The 17,500-nt window shown below is 41.5% G+C and overlaps 1 protein-coding gene across 1 annotated transcript in view; it reads left to right on the top strand.

Annotated features, from left to right (window-relative positions):
* LOC106581449 (voltage-gated potassium channel subunit beta-1) overlaps window positions 1-17,500 on the top strand; it is a 176,482-nt gene that overhangs the window by 96,768 nt on the left and 62,214 nt on the right. The window contains exon 2 of the mRNA XM_045704032.1: window positions 14,683-14,726. Within this exon, the coding sequence (XP_045559988.1) occupies window positions 14,683-14,726 (44 nt within the window). The remainder of the gene's footprint in view (window positions 1-14,682; window positions 14,727-17,500) is intronic.

Genomic DNA, 17,500 nt, shown 5'->3' with positions numbered 1-17,500 from the left:
TTGCTCACCCCAGTTTGTTCTGTGCTGTTAGTGTTTTGTGATCAAGCTGTTTCCTCCTCTGGGGAGCACCACCAGAGGCTGAACAGACAGAGTTCCATTCAAAATCGACTAACACATAGATATCCACTACAGAGATAAACAATCTAGTGCCTGTACACACCCTGCATTTCTGTCCAGTGAACAGCGCCTCGTTTCCCAGAGCATTCGTAGCGTTGAGATCATCATTAGAACCATCTTACCATGTATCTTCAGTAGCCGAGATGTTTCCCAAAACAATTGTTATTAAAGTTGTACTTGAAAACGCTCGTTATTTAGTGACTGTCTCAGACCAGAGCCAGATGTTAGATGGATTTGTTTGCCTTTGAGTTTCACTTTATACACAGAGGGTCTCTGCTAAACGCAGAATCAAGAGGTTTATCTGTCTGACTGTGACTGCTGATAACTTCAGAACCAAGTTGACCACAAATACAGCGTTACCAATGTCTTTGCTACATTTGGTCTATATCTTATTTCAATCACACTGAAATACATTTTATGTTCATTTAAAGTGAATTAAATGTTTCTAATTATTGGCTTTTGTTTTGTAAAGTTTGCCTTAATATATTTCATAATGTGTAACAACATCTGTACAATGACGTGCCAAATCTTGATTTTGTGCATTATTGTAAGGTAAGCATGAATAAGACACCGCAATAGTTGCAGCCATAGTCGGGAATGTCTCTCTAATAGCTGATCCTTCGTCACTATCGTGGAATAATTCTAACGCTAAGGTACGATTTGAATGGAGAGAGCTGATCTCAGACCTGCGTTGTTTTTCTGTCGATCCCATCAGTATCAGCACATGACCTAACGACGCACTTACAGAACCTTCTCTCTACGGTTTGGGAAACATTCTTAAAAAGTTGGCTCGTAAATAACGATGCGTCTCGTAGGATGATCGTAATGCTTACGTTTCATCTCAACTGGGAAACGAGGCCCAGATGCCTTCTCTGTTGTTATAGTGGTAGTGAACGATGAGCGACTCAGACTGTCACTCCTCCTCTGGAGTGACACTCACCAAGAACAAATAGGTAAACAGGCAAACAAAACAAGAAGCGTGACAGGTACTTTAAGACTGTCTTCTTCCTTATCTGCCTTCTGATACAGTGGAGGAGTTGAGGCGCTGTCAGGGTACTAGTGGGACTGTGCCTGTGGCTCCTCCTGTCTAACTGGGGTTGTGCCTGTGGCTCATTCTGTCTAACTGGGGGTTGTGCCTGTGGCTCCTCCTGTCTAACTGGGGTTGTGTCTGTGGCTCATTGTGTCTAACTGGGGTTGTGTCTGTGGCTCCTCCTGTCTAACTGGGGTTGTGTCTGTGGCTCATTGTGTCTAACTGGGGTTGTGTCTGTGGCTCCTCCTGTCTAACTGGGGTTGTGTCTGTGGCTCCTCCTGCCTAACTAGGGTTGTGTCTGATCCTGTCCAACTGGATGGGTGAGCGAGGAGGATCGCCTGGCCCGCATCAGAGAAGAGACATGATAACCCTGGTCAACCTGATTATATGTGGACATTTGGTCATACAATTTGCACAACCTTAAATAACACTGTGAGAATGTAATGTAATGGGTTGTCTGTGTAACACTGTGAGAATGTAATGTAATGGGTTGTCTGTGTAACACTGTGAGAATGGAATGGGTTATCTGTGTACAGCTGAGAATGTAATGGGTTATCTGTGTAACACCGCGAAAATGTAATGGGTTATCTGTGTAACACTGTGAGAATGTAATGTAATGGGTTATCTGTGTAACACTGTGAGAATGTAATGTAATGGGTTATCTGTGTACAGCTGAGAATGTAATGGGTTGTCTGTGTAACACTGTGAAAATGGAATGTAATGGGTTATCTGTGTACAGCTGAGAATGTAATGGGTTGTCTGTGTAACACTGTGAGAATGTAATGTAATGGGTTATCTGTGTACAGCTGAGAATGTAATGGGTTATCTGTGTAACACTGTGAGAATGGAATGGAATGGGTTATCTGTGTAACACTGTGAGAATGTAATGGAATGGGTTATCTGTGTAACACTGTGAGAATGGAATGGAATGGGTTGTCTGTGTAACACTGTGAGAATGTAATGGAATGGGTTGTCTGTGTAACACTGTGAGAATGTAATGGAATGGGTTATCTGTGTACAGCTGAAGGCTCAGAGACGATTCCGAGTATATGTTTGTTTGTTTGTTTTGGCTCTTACCCCACCAGGTCCAGATGGACTTTCAGAAATCTATGGAGCTGTTGTTCCATAGAGAGTAAAGAGCTATAACTGTTGTTCCATAGACAGTAAAGAGTTATAACTGTTGTTCCATAGAGAGTAAAGAGTTATAACTGTTGTTCCATAGACAGTAAAGGGCTATAACTGTTGTTCCATAGACAGTAAAGAGTTATAACTGTTGTTCCATAGACAGTAAAGCGTTATAACTGTTGTTCCATAGACAGTAAAGAGTTATAACTGTTGTTCCATAGACAGTAAAGAGTTATAACTGTTGTTCCATAGACAGTAAAGAGCTATAACTATTGTTTCATAGACAGTAAAGAGCTATAACTGTTGTTCCATAGACAGTAAAGAGCTATAACTATTGTTTCATAGACAGTAAAGAGCTATAACTGTTGTTCCATAGACAGTAAAGAGCTATAACTATTGTTCCATAGACAGTAAAGAGCTATAACTGTTGTTCCATAGACAGTAAAGAGCTATAACTATTGTTCCTATAACTATTGTTTGATAGACAGTAAAGAGTTATAACTGTTGTTCCATAGACAGTAAAGAGCTATAACTATTGTTCCATAGACAGTAAAGAGCTATAACTGTTGTTCCATAGACAGTAAAGAGCTATAACTATTGTTCCATAGACAGTAAAGAGCTATAACTGTTGTTCCATAGACAGTAAAGAGCTATAACTATTGTTCCATAGACAGTAAAGGGCTATAACTATTGTTCCATAGACAGTAAAGAGCTATAACTGTTGTTCCATAGACAGTAAAGAGTTATAACTGTTGTTCCATAGACAGTAAAGAGCTATAACTGTTGTTTCATAGACAGTAAAGGGCTATAACTGTTGTTCCATAGACAGTAAAGAGTTATAACTGTTGTTTCATAGACAGTAAAGAGCTATAACTGTTGTTCCATAGACAGTAAAGAGTTATAACTGTTGTTTCATAGACAGTAAAGAGCTATAACTGTTGTTCCAACAGACCGTAAAGAGCTATAAATTGTTCCGTAGAGAGTAGAGCTACATAGATTTTTATAAGTAAACGACTGTAATTACAAAGCAGAAATATACAGAACCACCATTTCTAGAGAGCATTTGCTGCCAAGAGCCTAAGATATCTGCGGGAGAGGTATTGTCTCCCTGCCAGACACCATGGTCATCCATCACACTGTTTAAGTCGATCACTAACGTTGTTCAGCCTAGTGCCTAATTATCCCATAGAGAACATGGAGGTGGAAAGATCGGGGTTCTATTAAAATACCCTATTCACAATGGGAGGACAATTGATTCAGTGTCTGGGCCTGAGCCGCCGTTAAAACAGGAAGATGGATATCGCCTTGGGTATTAAACATAGTTACAGTAAAGAGGGAGTTTTATGAAGCAGTCTAACAGAAGGGGGAGTCACTGTTCCTGTTTCATTGCTGCTGAAATTACACATTTACAGAAGTGTCCACACACAGACTGTACTGTAGCTGAGAAATGGGGTCACACATTCAGTGTGTGTCTAAGGATGTGTGTGTTTATGAGAGAGAGAGAGAGAGAGAGAATAGAGAGAACAGAGAGAAATATAGACAGAGATGGTATGTTTTTGTCATTATGTGTCTCAGAGAACAGCTGTAATTGCAGGTTGTTTACATATAATCTATATTCCATATTCCATATGATATATTCCATATGATATATTCCATATTCCATATGATATATTGTATATTCCATATTGTATATTCCATATTGTATATTCCATATCGTATATTCCATATTCCGTATTGTATATTCCATATTCTATATTCCACATTCCATATGATATATTCTATATTCCATATTCTATATTCCATATTCCATATTCCATATTCTATATTACATATTCTATATTCTATATTTCATATTCTATATTATCTAGTTTATATTCCATATTCTATATTCCATATTATATTTTATATTCTACATTCTATATTCCATATTACGACCCCATAAAAACATGAGAATTAGAAACAGGTTCAGCCCCTGGTTCGACCGTGATCTTGCAGAGTTACTCCACCTCAAGAATTACATTTGGCGAAAGGCTCGGCACACGCATACTCAGGCTGACTGGCTATCGTTCAGGAAAATGAGAAATAAGTGCACTCAAGCTATCGGGAAGGCCAAAGTTAGTTACTTTAAGGAGCAGTTCTCTCTCTTTGGGTCTAACCCCAAGAAGTTCTGGAAAATGGTTAAAGACCTGGAGAATAAACCCTCCTCCTCACAGCTGCCCATCTCCCTTAAAGTTGATGATGTGTTTGTTACTGACAAGAAGCACATGGCTCAGCTTGCTTGAGTACCACCCTAGTCAACAGCCAGTGGAATCGCGTGGCGCGAAATACAAATACCTCAAAAATGCTATAACTTCAATTTCTCAAACATATAACTATTTTACACCATTTTAAAGACAAGACTCTCGTTAATCTAACCACATTGTCCGATTTCAAATAGGCTTTACAGCGAAAGCAAAACATTAGATTATGTCAGGAGAGTACCCTGCCAAAAATAATCACACAGCCATTTTCAAAGCAAGCATATATGTCACAAAAACCAAAACCACAGCTAAATGCAGCACTAACCTTTGATGATCTTCATCAGATGACAATCCTTGGACATTATGTTATACAATACATGCATGTTTTGTTCAATCAAGTTCATATTTATATCAAAAACCAGCTTTTTACATTAGCATGTGATGTTCAGAACTAGCATACCCACCCACAACTTCCGGTGAATTTACTAAATGACTCATGATAAATGTTCACAAAATACATAACAATTATTTGAAGAATTATAGATACAGAACTCCTTTATGCAATCGCTATGTCAGATTTTAAAATAGCTTTTCGGCGAAAGCACATTTTGCAATATTCTGAGTACATAGCCAGGCCATCACGGCTAGCTATTTTGACACCCACCAAGTTTGGGACTCACTAAACTCAGAATTACTATTAGAAAAATTGGATTACCTTTGCTGTTCTTCGTCAGAATGCACTCCCAGGACTTCTACTTCAACAGAAAATGTTGTTTTGGTTCCAAATAATCCATAGTTATATTCAAATAGCTCCGTTGTTCGTGCGTTCAGGTCACTATCCGAAGGGTGACGCGTGAGCGCATTTCGTGACCAAAAAATTCTAGAAATTCCATTACCGTACTTAGAAGCATGTCAAACGCTGTTAAAAATACATTTTTATGCTATTTTTCTCGTAAAATAGCGATAATATTCCAACCGGGCAACGTTGTATTCATTCAAAGGCTGAAAGAAAAAAAATTGGTTTAGACTCTTTCTTCTTTAACAGGCTGACCACACCGCTCGCATCGCTTGTGCGAGCATTGCAAAATAAATGTTGAAATCTATGTTATTCAATTATTGCACCCACACTGCTCGCGCGCGTCAACGAGCATCTGCGTTGCCAAAGGCTAAAATAGAAGTACTTTCTATTTCATTGGTTATACCCACGTGGGTGATTGAAAGATGAACTGTGTTGCCGGTCGGTGTAGTAATACTATGAAAGTTTAGATGCCAATCACCATATAAGTTCAAAGACGAAAAAGCCTGGAAGGAGGAGAGATGACTAGAAACGACTCGGTTGACTGTTTTATGTGTGGATTAATTGTCGGAGTAGATGACCTTGTGCATTTCAGGTAAAATAACAACTCAATGTTTGTATCCCAGGACAAATTAGCTAGCAACAGCAAGCTAGCTAAATAGGACAAATTAGCTATCAATTGCAAGCTAACTGTCACGTCCTGACCATAGTACGATGTTATTTTCTATGGTATAGTAGGTCAGGGTGGGACAGGGGGTGTTTTGTATTTTTCTAAGTTTTCTATTTCTATGTTCTTAGGTTCTAGTTTTTGTATTTCTATGTTGGTTTGTTTGGGATGATCTCCAGTTGGAGGCAGCTGGTCCTCGTTGTCTCTAATTGGAGATCATACATAAGTAGGGGTTTTTCTTCCTGGGTTTTGTGGGTGATTATTTTTTAGTAGAATTTGTTATTTGTATTTGTTTCTCCTCTGCGTCATGGTTTGTTGTTTTGTCAATTCAGTTTGTTTATGTATTGTAAAGTTTCACAGATTAAATCAAATGTGGAACTACACACACGCTGCACTTTGGTCTACTCCTTTCGACAGCCGTGACACTAACTAGCTAAATTGGCATAAATGTTTAATGCTTTTCAACCTGTCTCCAAATTAATGTCATTGGTTCAGAGCTTGTTTTGATATTTTAAGGGGGAGATCAAGCTGATCCTAACTGTTATCGTCCTATTTCTATTTTGCTCTGTTTATCAAAAGTGTTTGAAAAACTTGTCAATAATCAACTGACTGGCTTTCTTGATGTCTATAGTATTCTCTCTGGAATGCAATCTGGTTTCTGCTCAGGTTATGGATGTGTCACTGCAACCTTAAAGGTCCTCAATGATGTCGCCATTGATTCTAAGTAATGTTGTGCTGCTATTTTTATTGACCTGGCCAAAGCTTTTGATACAGTAGACCATTCCATTCTTGTGGGCCGGCTAAGGAGTATTGATGTCTCGGAGGGGTCTTTGACCTGGTTTGCTAACTACCTCTCTCAAAGAGTGCAGTGTATGAAGTCTGAACATCTGCTGTCTCAGACAATGCCTGTCACCAATGGTATACCCCATGGCTCTATCCTAGGACCCACGATCTTCTCAATTTACATCAACAACATAGATCAGGCAGTAGGAAGCTCTCTCATCCATTTATATGCAGATGATACAGTCTGACCCCTCCCCGAATGTTGTGTTAGCGTTCTCTGCCCTTAACCTTGTTCTGAACACCACCAAAACAAAGGTCATGTGGTTTGTTAAGAAGAATGCCCCTCTCCCCACAGGTGTGATTACTACCTCTGAAGGTTTAAAGCTTGAGGTAGTCACCTCATACAAGTACTTTGGAGTATGGCTAGATGGTACACTGTCCTTCTCTCAGCACATAACAAAGCTGCAGGCTAAAGTTAAATCTAGACTCGGTTTCCTCTATCATAATCACTCCTCTTTCACCCCAGCTGCCAAACTAACCCTGATTCAGATGACCATCCTACCCATGCTAGACTAGAGAGATGTAATTTATAGATCGGCAGGTAAGAGTGCTCTCGAGTGGCTAGATGTTCTTTACCATTCGGCCATCAGATTTGCCACCAATGCTCCTTATAGGACACATCACTGCACTCTATACTCCTCTGTAAACTGGTCATCTCTGTATACCTGTCGCAAGACCCACTGGTTGATGCTTATTTATAAAACCCTCTTAGGCCTCACTCCCCCCTATCTGAGATACCTACTGCAGCCCTCATCCTCCACATACAACACCCATTCTGCCAATCACATTCTGTTAAAGGTCCCCTAAGCACACACATCCCTGGGTCGCTTGTCTTTTCAGTTTGCTGCAGCAAGCGACTGGAATGAGCTGCAACAAACACTGAAACTGGACAGTTCTATCTCAATCTCTTCATTCAAAGACTCAATCATGGACACTCTTACTGACAGTTGTGGCTGCTCCATGTGATGTATATAAACCAATATTCCATATTCTAAATTCCATATTCTTTATTTCATATTCCATATTCTACATTCCATATTCCATATTCTATATTCCATATCCATATTCTATATTCTATATTCCATTTTCTATATTCCACATTCTACATACCATATCCATATTCTATATTCCATATTCTATATTCCATATCAATATTCTATATTCCATATTCTATTTTCCATATTCCATATCCATATTCTATATTCTATATTCCATATTCTATATTCCATATTCTATATTCCATATCCATATTCTATATTCCATATTCCATATCCATATTCCATATTCTATATTCCATATTATAAATTCCATATTCTTTATTTCTTATTCCATATCCATATTCTATCATCTATATTCCATATCCATATTCTATATTCCATATTCCATATTCTATACTCCATATTATACGTTCCATATTCTTTATTTCATATTCCATATTCTATATTCTATATGCCATATTATAAACTCCATATTCTTTATTTCATATTCAATATTGTATATTCCATATCCATATTCTATATTCCATATTCTATATTCCATATTCCATATTCTATATTCTATATTCTATATTTCATATAATATTCTTTGTTTCTTGCCATGGCAAACAGTGGTAGGTGTTGAGAGTTGTGATCCATCTGAAATGAGAGAGCAGAGGAATGTGTCAATATAAATCTGTTCTCTATCTCACACACCTACACCCCCTCCTCCACAGTATGAGTGTCAAATTTTACATTTGTTGTTTCATTTCACCGCAAGAAATGCATAATTCTACAGGAGTTAATATTATATTACACTATATGTGAGAGGTTATAGACCTATAGTCAGTGTCCAGATTTCAGTTGCTATTCCATTTAACCCATATGAACTTCAATTAGGAATATTTTGTTTATTCATAGATACAGGGATACTCATGAGCGGGATATGAGCTACTATCCGGAATACTGTGCTCAGGTTAATAGCTTATCCTGAATAAGACCTTATCCTGGATATGAGCTACTATTCAGAATGAGGAAGCTCTCAGTTTTGTTGTTTTGAAAAGTTTGTTGTTTTGAAAGTGTATTAGAAAGCTCTTAGTAGCTAGCTAACTTCTTAGTTTGGATCTCGCGACGCAGTTGGCATCAGTTGCTGGGACTGCTTGTCTCTGTCCAGTGATCCTGCCGACCAAGGATGGGTCTTAGGATCTATTTCGCGTAGCAGATAGCCTAGTTGCTAACTAGCTGTCTATCAAGCTAGCAGGGTTTTCTTTAGGGCTTGAAAGCAGCCCGTGTCACAGTTAGCCATTGTGGCTCCCATCGCAGATTTCCCGGGTTTATGGCTGTCTAGATCCCTGCTGTTTGTTGTTTTCAATCTTCCTGATGACCTGCCCTGTCTGGAATCTTCCTGATGACCTGCCCTGTCTGGAATCTTCCTGATGACCTGCCCTGTCTGGAATCTTCCTGATGACCTGCCCTGTCTGGAATCTTCCTGATGACCTGCCCTGTCTGGAATCTTCCTGATGACCTGCCCTGTCTGGAATCTTCCTGATGACCTGCCCTGTCTGGAATCTTCCTGATGACCTGCCCTGTCTGGAATCTTCCTGATGACCTGCCCTGTCTGGAATCTTCCTGATGACCTGCCCTGTCTGGAATCTTCCTGATGACCTGCCCTGTCTGGAATCTTCCTGATAACCTGCCCTGTCTGGAATCTTCCTGATGACCTGCCCTGTCTGGAATCTTCCTGATGACCTGCCCTGTCTGGAATCTTCCTGATGACCTGCCCTGTCTGGAATCTTCCTGATGACCTGCCCTGTCTGGAATCTTCCTGATGACCTGCCCTGTCTGGAATCTTCCTGATGACCTGCCCTGTCTGGAATCTTCCTGATGACCTGCCCTGTCTGGAATCTTCCTGATGACCTGCCCTGTCTGGAACTGCGAGGAGTAACAGCATAACCTACATTGCTAGCTACCATGACAAAGACCAAAGCTGGGGAAGTACCGTTGGGGACAGTGGTGTCTCTCTATCACATGAAGGATATTTTAAACAAACAAAAATAGCTCTACAAGCAGTTGTTACATTATTAACAATAAAAAAGCTTCAAGTGTTTTGTCCAAATACTGGTGGATTCAACTAATAAAACAATGGACAACCTAACCAGAGAGGTCCAGGACCTGAAGAACAGTTTGCAGTTCTCCCAAGGTCAGCTCGATGAGTTGAAACAAGAGAACGGCAAGATGACAGCAATCTGTAAGTCATTGAGAGAGTGAATCATTGAGAGAGTGAAGTCATCGGTTCTGTGAGTGAATCCATTATAACAATGGCGGATAAATCAGACTCAAGGGACAATCAAAGCGGAACAACATGTTTGTTGACAGAATTGCAGAATCTCCACATGAGACCTGAGCGGTGATAGGCCCAGGCCGATAGTGGTGAAGTTCCTGAGGTTCAAGGACAAGGTAGCTGTTCTGGAAAGAGCCATGAACTTGAGAGGAACGTATGTCTTCCTCAACGAGGAATATCCTGAAGCTGTGCGCCAGAATAGGAAATAACTTTTCCCAGCCATGAAAGCTGCCAGAGCACATGAAGACATTGCTTACATCTGCTTTGACAGGCTCATTGTCTACCCTCCCTCACAGAAGCCTGGAAGAGATGAGAGAGCCAAGCCTATGGGTTCGTAGCTTCAACCCCGCAGCACAGACACACACCAATTGATTAATGGACTGCTTTCTTTGCTCTTTCAGTACTTTGTCTATCTCAGATAAGCTACCCAGCAAACGGCTGAAAATAGCCTATATTAATATATGTACCCTTACAAATAAGATTCAGGAAATCAATAACTTGCTAACATCAGATGACATTCATATATTAGCCATTTCTGAGACTCACTTAGATAATTCATTTGATGATACAGCAGTAACAATACAAAGATATAACATCTATAGAAGAGATATAAATGCTTATGGGGGAGGTGTTGCTGTATATATTCAGAGCCATATCCCTGTAATGCTTAGAGAAGATCTTATGTCAAGTGTTATTGAAGTGTTGTGGTTGCAGGTTCACTTGGCACATCTAAAGCCTTTTCTTTTGGGGTGTTGCTATAGGCCACCAAGTGCTAATAGTCAGTATCTAAATAATATGTGTGAAATGCTTGATAGTGTATGTGATGTAAACAGAGAGGTCTACTTTCTTGGGGACCTGAATATTGACTGGTTTTCATCAAGCTGTCCGCTCAAGAGGAAGCTTCTTACTGTAACCAGTGCCTGTAATCTGGTTCAGGTTATTAATCAACCTACCAGGATGTTTACAAACACTACAGGAACAAGATCATCCACATGTATCGATCACTGTTTTACAAATACTGTAGAACTTTGTTCTAAAGCTGTATCCGTACCCACTGAATGCAGTGATCACAATATAGTGGCTATATCCAGGAAATCCAAAGTTCCAAAAGCTAGGCCTATAATAATCTATAAGAGATCATACAAAAGATTTTGCTGTGACTCTTATGTGGATAATCTTAAAAATAATTGTTGGTCTGATGTGATTAATAAGGATGCATTTCTGAAATTGCTTCTTCTGATTTATTGATAAACACGAACCTGTTAAGAAACTGACTGTTAGAACTGTTAAGGCCCCATGGATTGAAAAACTGTATGGTTGAAAGAGATGGGGCAAAAGGACTGGCAAATGTGTCTGGCTGCACATCTAACTGGCTGACTTACTGCAAATTGAGAAATTATGTGACTAAACTCAACAAAAAGAAGAAGAAACGGTATTATGAAGCCAAGATCAATGATATAAAGAATGATGGGAAAAAAAAACTTTGGAGTACTTTAAATGAAATGAAGGGTGGAACTGTCTGTCTCTCTGTCTGTGTCTCTCATTAGAGGAGTAATTAGCTGAAACCTACTCTAGGATTAGCTCTAATATAGATAATGTAGGTTGCTGCCTTACAGATGTACTATCTTAGTTTGACCACTTTCTCACAGCAGGAAATCCTGCAGCACTAGGAAAAGTGAATTATGATGTGCATTATAATTACTAGACGTACATTTGTCTTTGGGGCAAATCAAGCATGATATTTTAAAGTGGAAATGACAAAGTTTAGAAGCATTTTTAAACCTCGACTACACCACAAGTTGCATTTCCTGCTGCGCAACAAAACAGTGATCAAATTAAGATAGCACATCTGTATTTCTATCTCTATACACGAACCCAGTTACACAGACACCACTCTGACAACTGTCTCTACACTCCAACCCAGTTACACAGACACCACTCTGACAACTGTCTCTACACTCCAACCCAGTTACACAGACACCACTCTGACAACTGTCTCTACACTCCAACCCAGTTACACAGACACCACTCTGACAACTGTCTCTACACTCCAACCCAGTTACACAGACACCACTCTGACAACTGTCTCTACACACCAACCCAGTTACACAGACACCACTCTGACAACTGTCTCTACACTCCAACCCAGTTACACAGACACCACTCTGACAACTGTCTCTACACACCAACCCAGTTACACAGACACCACTCTGACAACTGTCTCTACACACCAACCCAGTTACACAGACACCACTCTGACAACTGTCTCTACACACCAACCCAGTTACACAGACACCACTCTGACAACTGTCTCTACACACCAACCCAGTTACACAGACACCACTCCAGGTCAACAGTTCTAGACTGCTGCAGAAGGTGAAGACCTAACACATTGTAAAGCAGTGTCCAGGTCAAACAGTTTTAGACTTCTGCAGAAGGTGAAGACCTAACACATTGTAAAGCAGTGTCCAGGTCAAACAGTTCTAGAGTGCTGCAGAAGGTGAAGACCTAACACATTGTAAAGCAGTGTCCAGGTCAAACAGTTCTAGACTGCTGCAGAAGGTCAAGACCTAACACATTGTAAAGCAGTGTCCAGGTCAAACTGTGCTACTAAATAATGAGTGTCTGATGAGTTGTAGTGTTTGTCTGGAATCCCCGAGCTGACAAGGTAAAAAATATGTTGTTCTGTCCCTGAACAAGACAGTTAACCCACTGTTCCTAGGCCGTCATTGAAAATAAGAATCTGTTCTTAATAACTGGCTCGCCTAGTTTTAAATGAAGGTAAAATAAAAATATTTAAAAAATGCTTGTTCTTTTCTATTTAGTCATGTGTCATTCACCTGTCAGCCCAGTGGATACGGCTTGTCAGGAAGTTGACATGACAGGTCTGAGACCAGAACTGAGACCTGATTGACTCCACCAGTCAGTGATTGGTCATGGCAGGCTTCTACTGCTCTGTTATTGGTCACAGGCGGGTTCTACAGGTCTCTGCCTGGTTGGAGTGGGTATAAAGCAGTGAGATTTCCATCTGATGGGCAATGTCACAGAACGTCAGGAACACTCAGTGTCATCCTGTCGGCCGTTACACAACATGACACAAAACCAGAGGAGAGACACACACTGATTAGAGGACATCACTTCCTGTTGGACGGACGGACGGACGGACGGACAGACGGACAGACGGACAGACAGACAGACAACACTCTCTGTTTTTCTGGTTCTTGCTGTTAATGGTCTAATCAATTCTGCCGCCATTAGCCAGCTGTCACTTGGCCACACACACACACACACACACACACACACACACACACACACACACACACACACACACACACACACACACACACACACACACACACACACACACACACACACACACACACACACACACACACACACACACACACACACTGGGTCCAACAGTGTACGGTAACAGCCGTGTTCCCATATCACACCTGTGCGCATAATGAGATCATTACAGAGCCAATTAGATGTTCTAACTATTACTCCCAATGAAACCTCCCAACCTCCCTCCACCTCTCTGTCCTGTGTACTCATCTGAAGTGAACCTAAGCTTGTTGACTTGTTTCCGGACACATATTTTCATTTCTCTGGATCTGTTTGAATGAAATAACCATGTAGTCAAGGATAAAGTGTCAGGCGTTTGGCAGCACTGTGTGAGAGGAGACGTCATTATGTCTAACTCTGTCTGTCTGTCTCACTCAGGATGTAATGTGACTGAGATCTAACTCTGTCTGTCTGTCTGTCTGTCTCAGTCAGAATTAGTAATGTGTCGGTCTCAGGAATACATACAGTCCCACATCACTGCCAATCACTCCCTCCCTCACTCCCTTCCTACCTCTGCTTCCCAATCTCTCTCTCCCTCCTCCCTCCATCCATCCCTCACTCCCTCCCTACCTCTGTTTCCCAATCTCTCTCCCTCCCTCCCTCCCTACCTCTGCTTCCCAATCTCTCTCTCTCTCTCTCTCTCTCTCTCTCTCTCTCTCTCTCTCTCTCTCTCTCTCTCCCTCTCTCCCTCCCTCCCTCCCTCCCTCTGCTTCCCAATCTCTCTCTCTCTCTCTCTCTCTCTCTCTCTCCCTCCCTCCCTCCCTCCCTCCCTCCCTCCCTCCCTCTGCTTCCCAATCTCTCCCTCCCTCCCTTCCTCCCTACCTCTGCTTCTCAATCCCTCTCTCCCTAGGGGCGGCAGGTAACCTAGTGGTTAGAGGTTTTGGCCATTAACCTATTATGGCAGCCCACCATATGGTAGCACCTCTCTGATTCAGAGGGGTTGGGTTAAATGCAGAAGAAACATTTCAGTTGAATGCATGCAGTTGTACAACTGACTAGGTATCCCCCTTTCCCTTACCTTCTCTTCCCAATCTCTCTCCCTGCCTATGTTTCCTGGGGTTTAGTGTGATAATTGAACTTTGACTAATCTTGACCATCACACACACACACAAAACACACACCCAGTTGCCCTTCTCTCTTGATCTGAGTTGATTCATTAACAACATTGACTAACAGCTCTACTGTATGTTTCTTTCCTCAGGAACCTGGGGAAATCAGGACTTAGAGTGTCGTGCTTGGGACTGGGTAAGAACATTCACCTTTTAGAACCCATCACCTGCTCTGAGTTGCACTATGGCACAGATCTGGGATCAGCTTACCTTCCACAAATATTACCTTTAGCCACAATGGGAGGAATAGAAAACTGGTACACGTGCAACTTCCTCCTACACCTTTTGGGCTCATCTCATAGGTGGAAGAAGTGGAAGAGCAGCTGTGCTGTTTAAGAAATGAAGGCAGAACTTTCCAGGCAGCTTTTCTATTTGAGGAACTACAGTTGAAGTCAGGAAGTTTAAATACACTTAGGTTGGAGTCATTAAAACTCATTTTTCAAACACTCGACAAATTTCTTGTTAAAAAACTATAGTTTTGGCAAGTCGGTTAGGACATCTACTTTGTGCATGATACAAGTCATTTTTCCAACAATTGTTTACAGACAGATTATTTCACTTATAATTCACTGTATCACAATTCCAGTGGGTCAGAAGTTTACATACACTTACTTGACTGTACCTTTAAACAGCTTGGAAAATTCAAGAAAATGATGCTTTGGCTTTAGAAGCTTCTGACATCATTTGAGTCAATTGGAGGTGTACCTGTGGATGTATTTCAAGGCCTACCTTCAAACTCAGTGCCTCTTTGCTTGACATCATGGGAAAATCAAAAGAAATCAGCCAAGACCACAGAAAAAAAATTGTAGACCTCCACAAGTCCGCTTCATCCTTAGGAGCAATTTCCAAATGCCTGGAGGTACCATGTTAAATGTTAAATCTTCCTCCCGGGGAAGGACTGCCCGTTCCATGATCTCGCCATCACGGTTGACAACTCCCTTGTGTCCTCCTCCCAGAGTGCTAAGAACCTTGGCGTGATCCTGGACAACACCCTGTCGTTCTCCACTAACATCAAGGCGGTGACCCGATCCTGTAGGTTCATGCTCTACAACATTCGCAGAGTACGACCCTGCCTCACACAGGAAGCGGCGCAGGTCCTAATCCAGGCACTTGTCATCTCCCGTCTGGATTACTGCAACTCGCTGTTGGCTGGGCTCCCTGCCTGTGCCATTAAACCCCTACAACTCATCCAGAACGCCGCAGCCCGTCTGGTGTTCAACCTTCCCAAGTTCTCTCACGTCACCCCGCTCCTCCGCTCTCTCCACTGGCTTCCAGTTGAAGCTCGCATCCGCTACAAGACCATGGTGATTGCCTACGGAGCTGTGAAGGGAACGGCACCTCCATACCTTCAGGCTCTGATCAGGCCCTACACCCAAACAAGGGCACTGCGTTCATCCACCACTGGCCTGCTGGCCCCCCTACCTCTGAGGAAGCACAGTTCCCGCTCAGCCCAGTCAAAACTGTTCGCTGCTCTGGCACCCCAATGGTGGAACAAGCTCCCTCACGACGCCAGGACAGCGGAGTCAATCACCACCTTCCGGAGACACCTGAAACCCCACCTCTTTAAGGAATAAAGTAATCCTTCTAACCCCCCCCCCTTAAAAGATTTAGATGCACTATTGTAAAGTGGTTGTTCCACTGGATATCATAAGGTGAATGCACCATTTTGTAAGTCGCTCTGGATAAGAGCGTCTGCTAAATTACTTAAATGTAAATGTAAATGTAATGTTCATCTGTACAAACAATAGTACGCAAGTATAAACACCATGGGACCACTCAGCCATCATACTGCTCAGGAAGGAGACGTGTTCTGTCTCCTAGAGATGAACGTACTTTGGTGCGAAAAATGCAAATCAATCCCAGAACAACAGCAAAGGACCTTGTGAAGATGCTGGAGGAAACGGGTACAAAAGTATCTATATTCACAGTAAAACGAGTCCTATCTCGACATAACCTGAAAGGCCGCTCAGTAAGGAAGAAGCCACTGCTCAAAAACCGCCATAAAAAAGCCAGACAACGGTTTGCAACTGCACATGGGGACAAAGATCGTACATTTTGGAGAAATGTCCTCTGGTCTGATGAAACTAAAATATAACTTTTTGGCCATAATGAACATCGTTATGTTTGGAGGAAAAAGGGGGAGGCTTGCAAGCCGTTGAACACCATCCCAACATGAAGCACAGGGGGTAGCAGCATCATGTTGTGTGGGTGCTTTGCTGCAGGAGGGACTGGTGCACTTCACAAAATAGATGGCATCATGAGGTAGGAAAATTGTGGATATATTGAAGCAACATCTCAAGACATCAGTCAGGAAGTTAAAGCTTGGTCATAAATGGGTCTTCCAAATGGACAATAACCCCAAGCAAACTTCCAAAATTGTGGCAAAATGGCTTAAGGACAACAAAGTCAAGGTATTGGAGTGGCCATCACAAAGCCCTGGCCTCAATCCTATAGAACATTTGTGGGCAGAACTGAAAAAGCATGTGTGAGCAAGGAGGCCTACAAACCTGACTCCGTTACACCAGCTCTAACAGGAGGAATGGTCCAAAATTCACCCAACTTATTGTGGGAAGCTTGCGGAAGGCTACCCGAAACGTTTGACCTAAGTTATACAATTTAAAGGCAATGCTACCAAATACTAATTGAGTGTATGTAACCTTCTGACCCACTGGGAATGTGATGAAAGTAATAAAATCTGAAATAAATCATTCTCTCTACTATTATTCTGACATTTCACATTCTTAAAATAAAGTGGTGATCCTAACTGACCTAAAACAGGGAATTTTTACAGGGATTAAATGTCAGGAATTGTGAAAAACTGAGTTTAAATGTATTTGGCTAAGGTGTATGTAAACTTCCGACTTCAACTGTACATACCACTGGGACTGAATGTGTGTATGTGTGTGTGTG

The sequence above is a fragment of the Salmo salar genome, chromosome ssa20 (assembly GCF_905237065.1).
Source record: "Salmo salar chromosome ssa20, Ssal_v3.1, whole genome shotgun sequence".
Lineage (NCBI taxonomy): Eukaryota > Metazoa > Chordata > Actinopteri > Salmoniformes > Salmonidae > Salmo > Salmo salar.
This window is presented reverse-complemented; position numbering and strand designations above follow the sequence as displayed.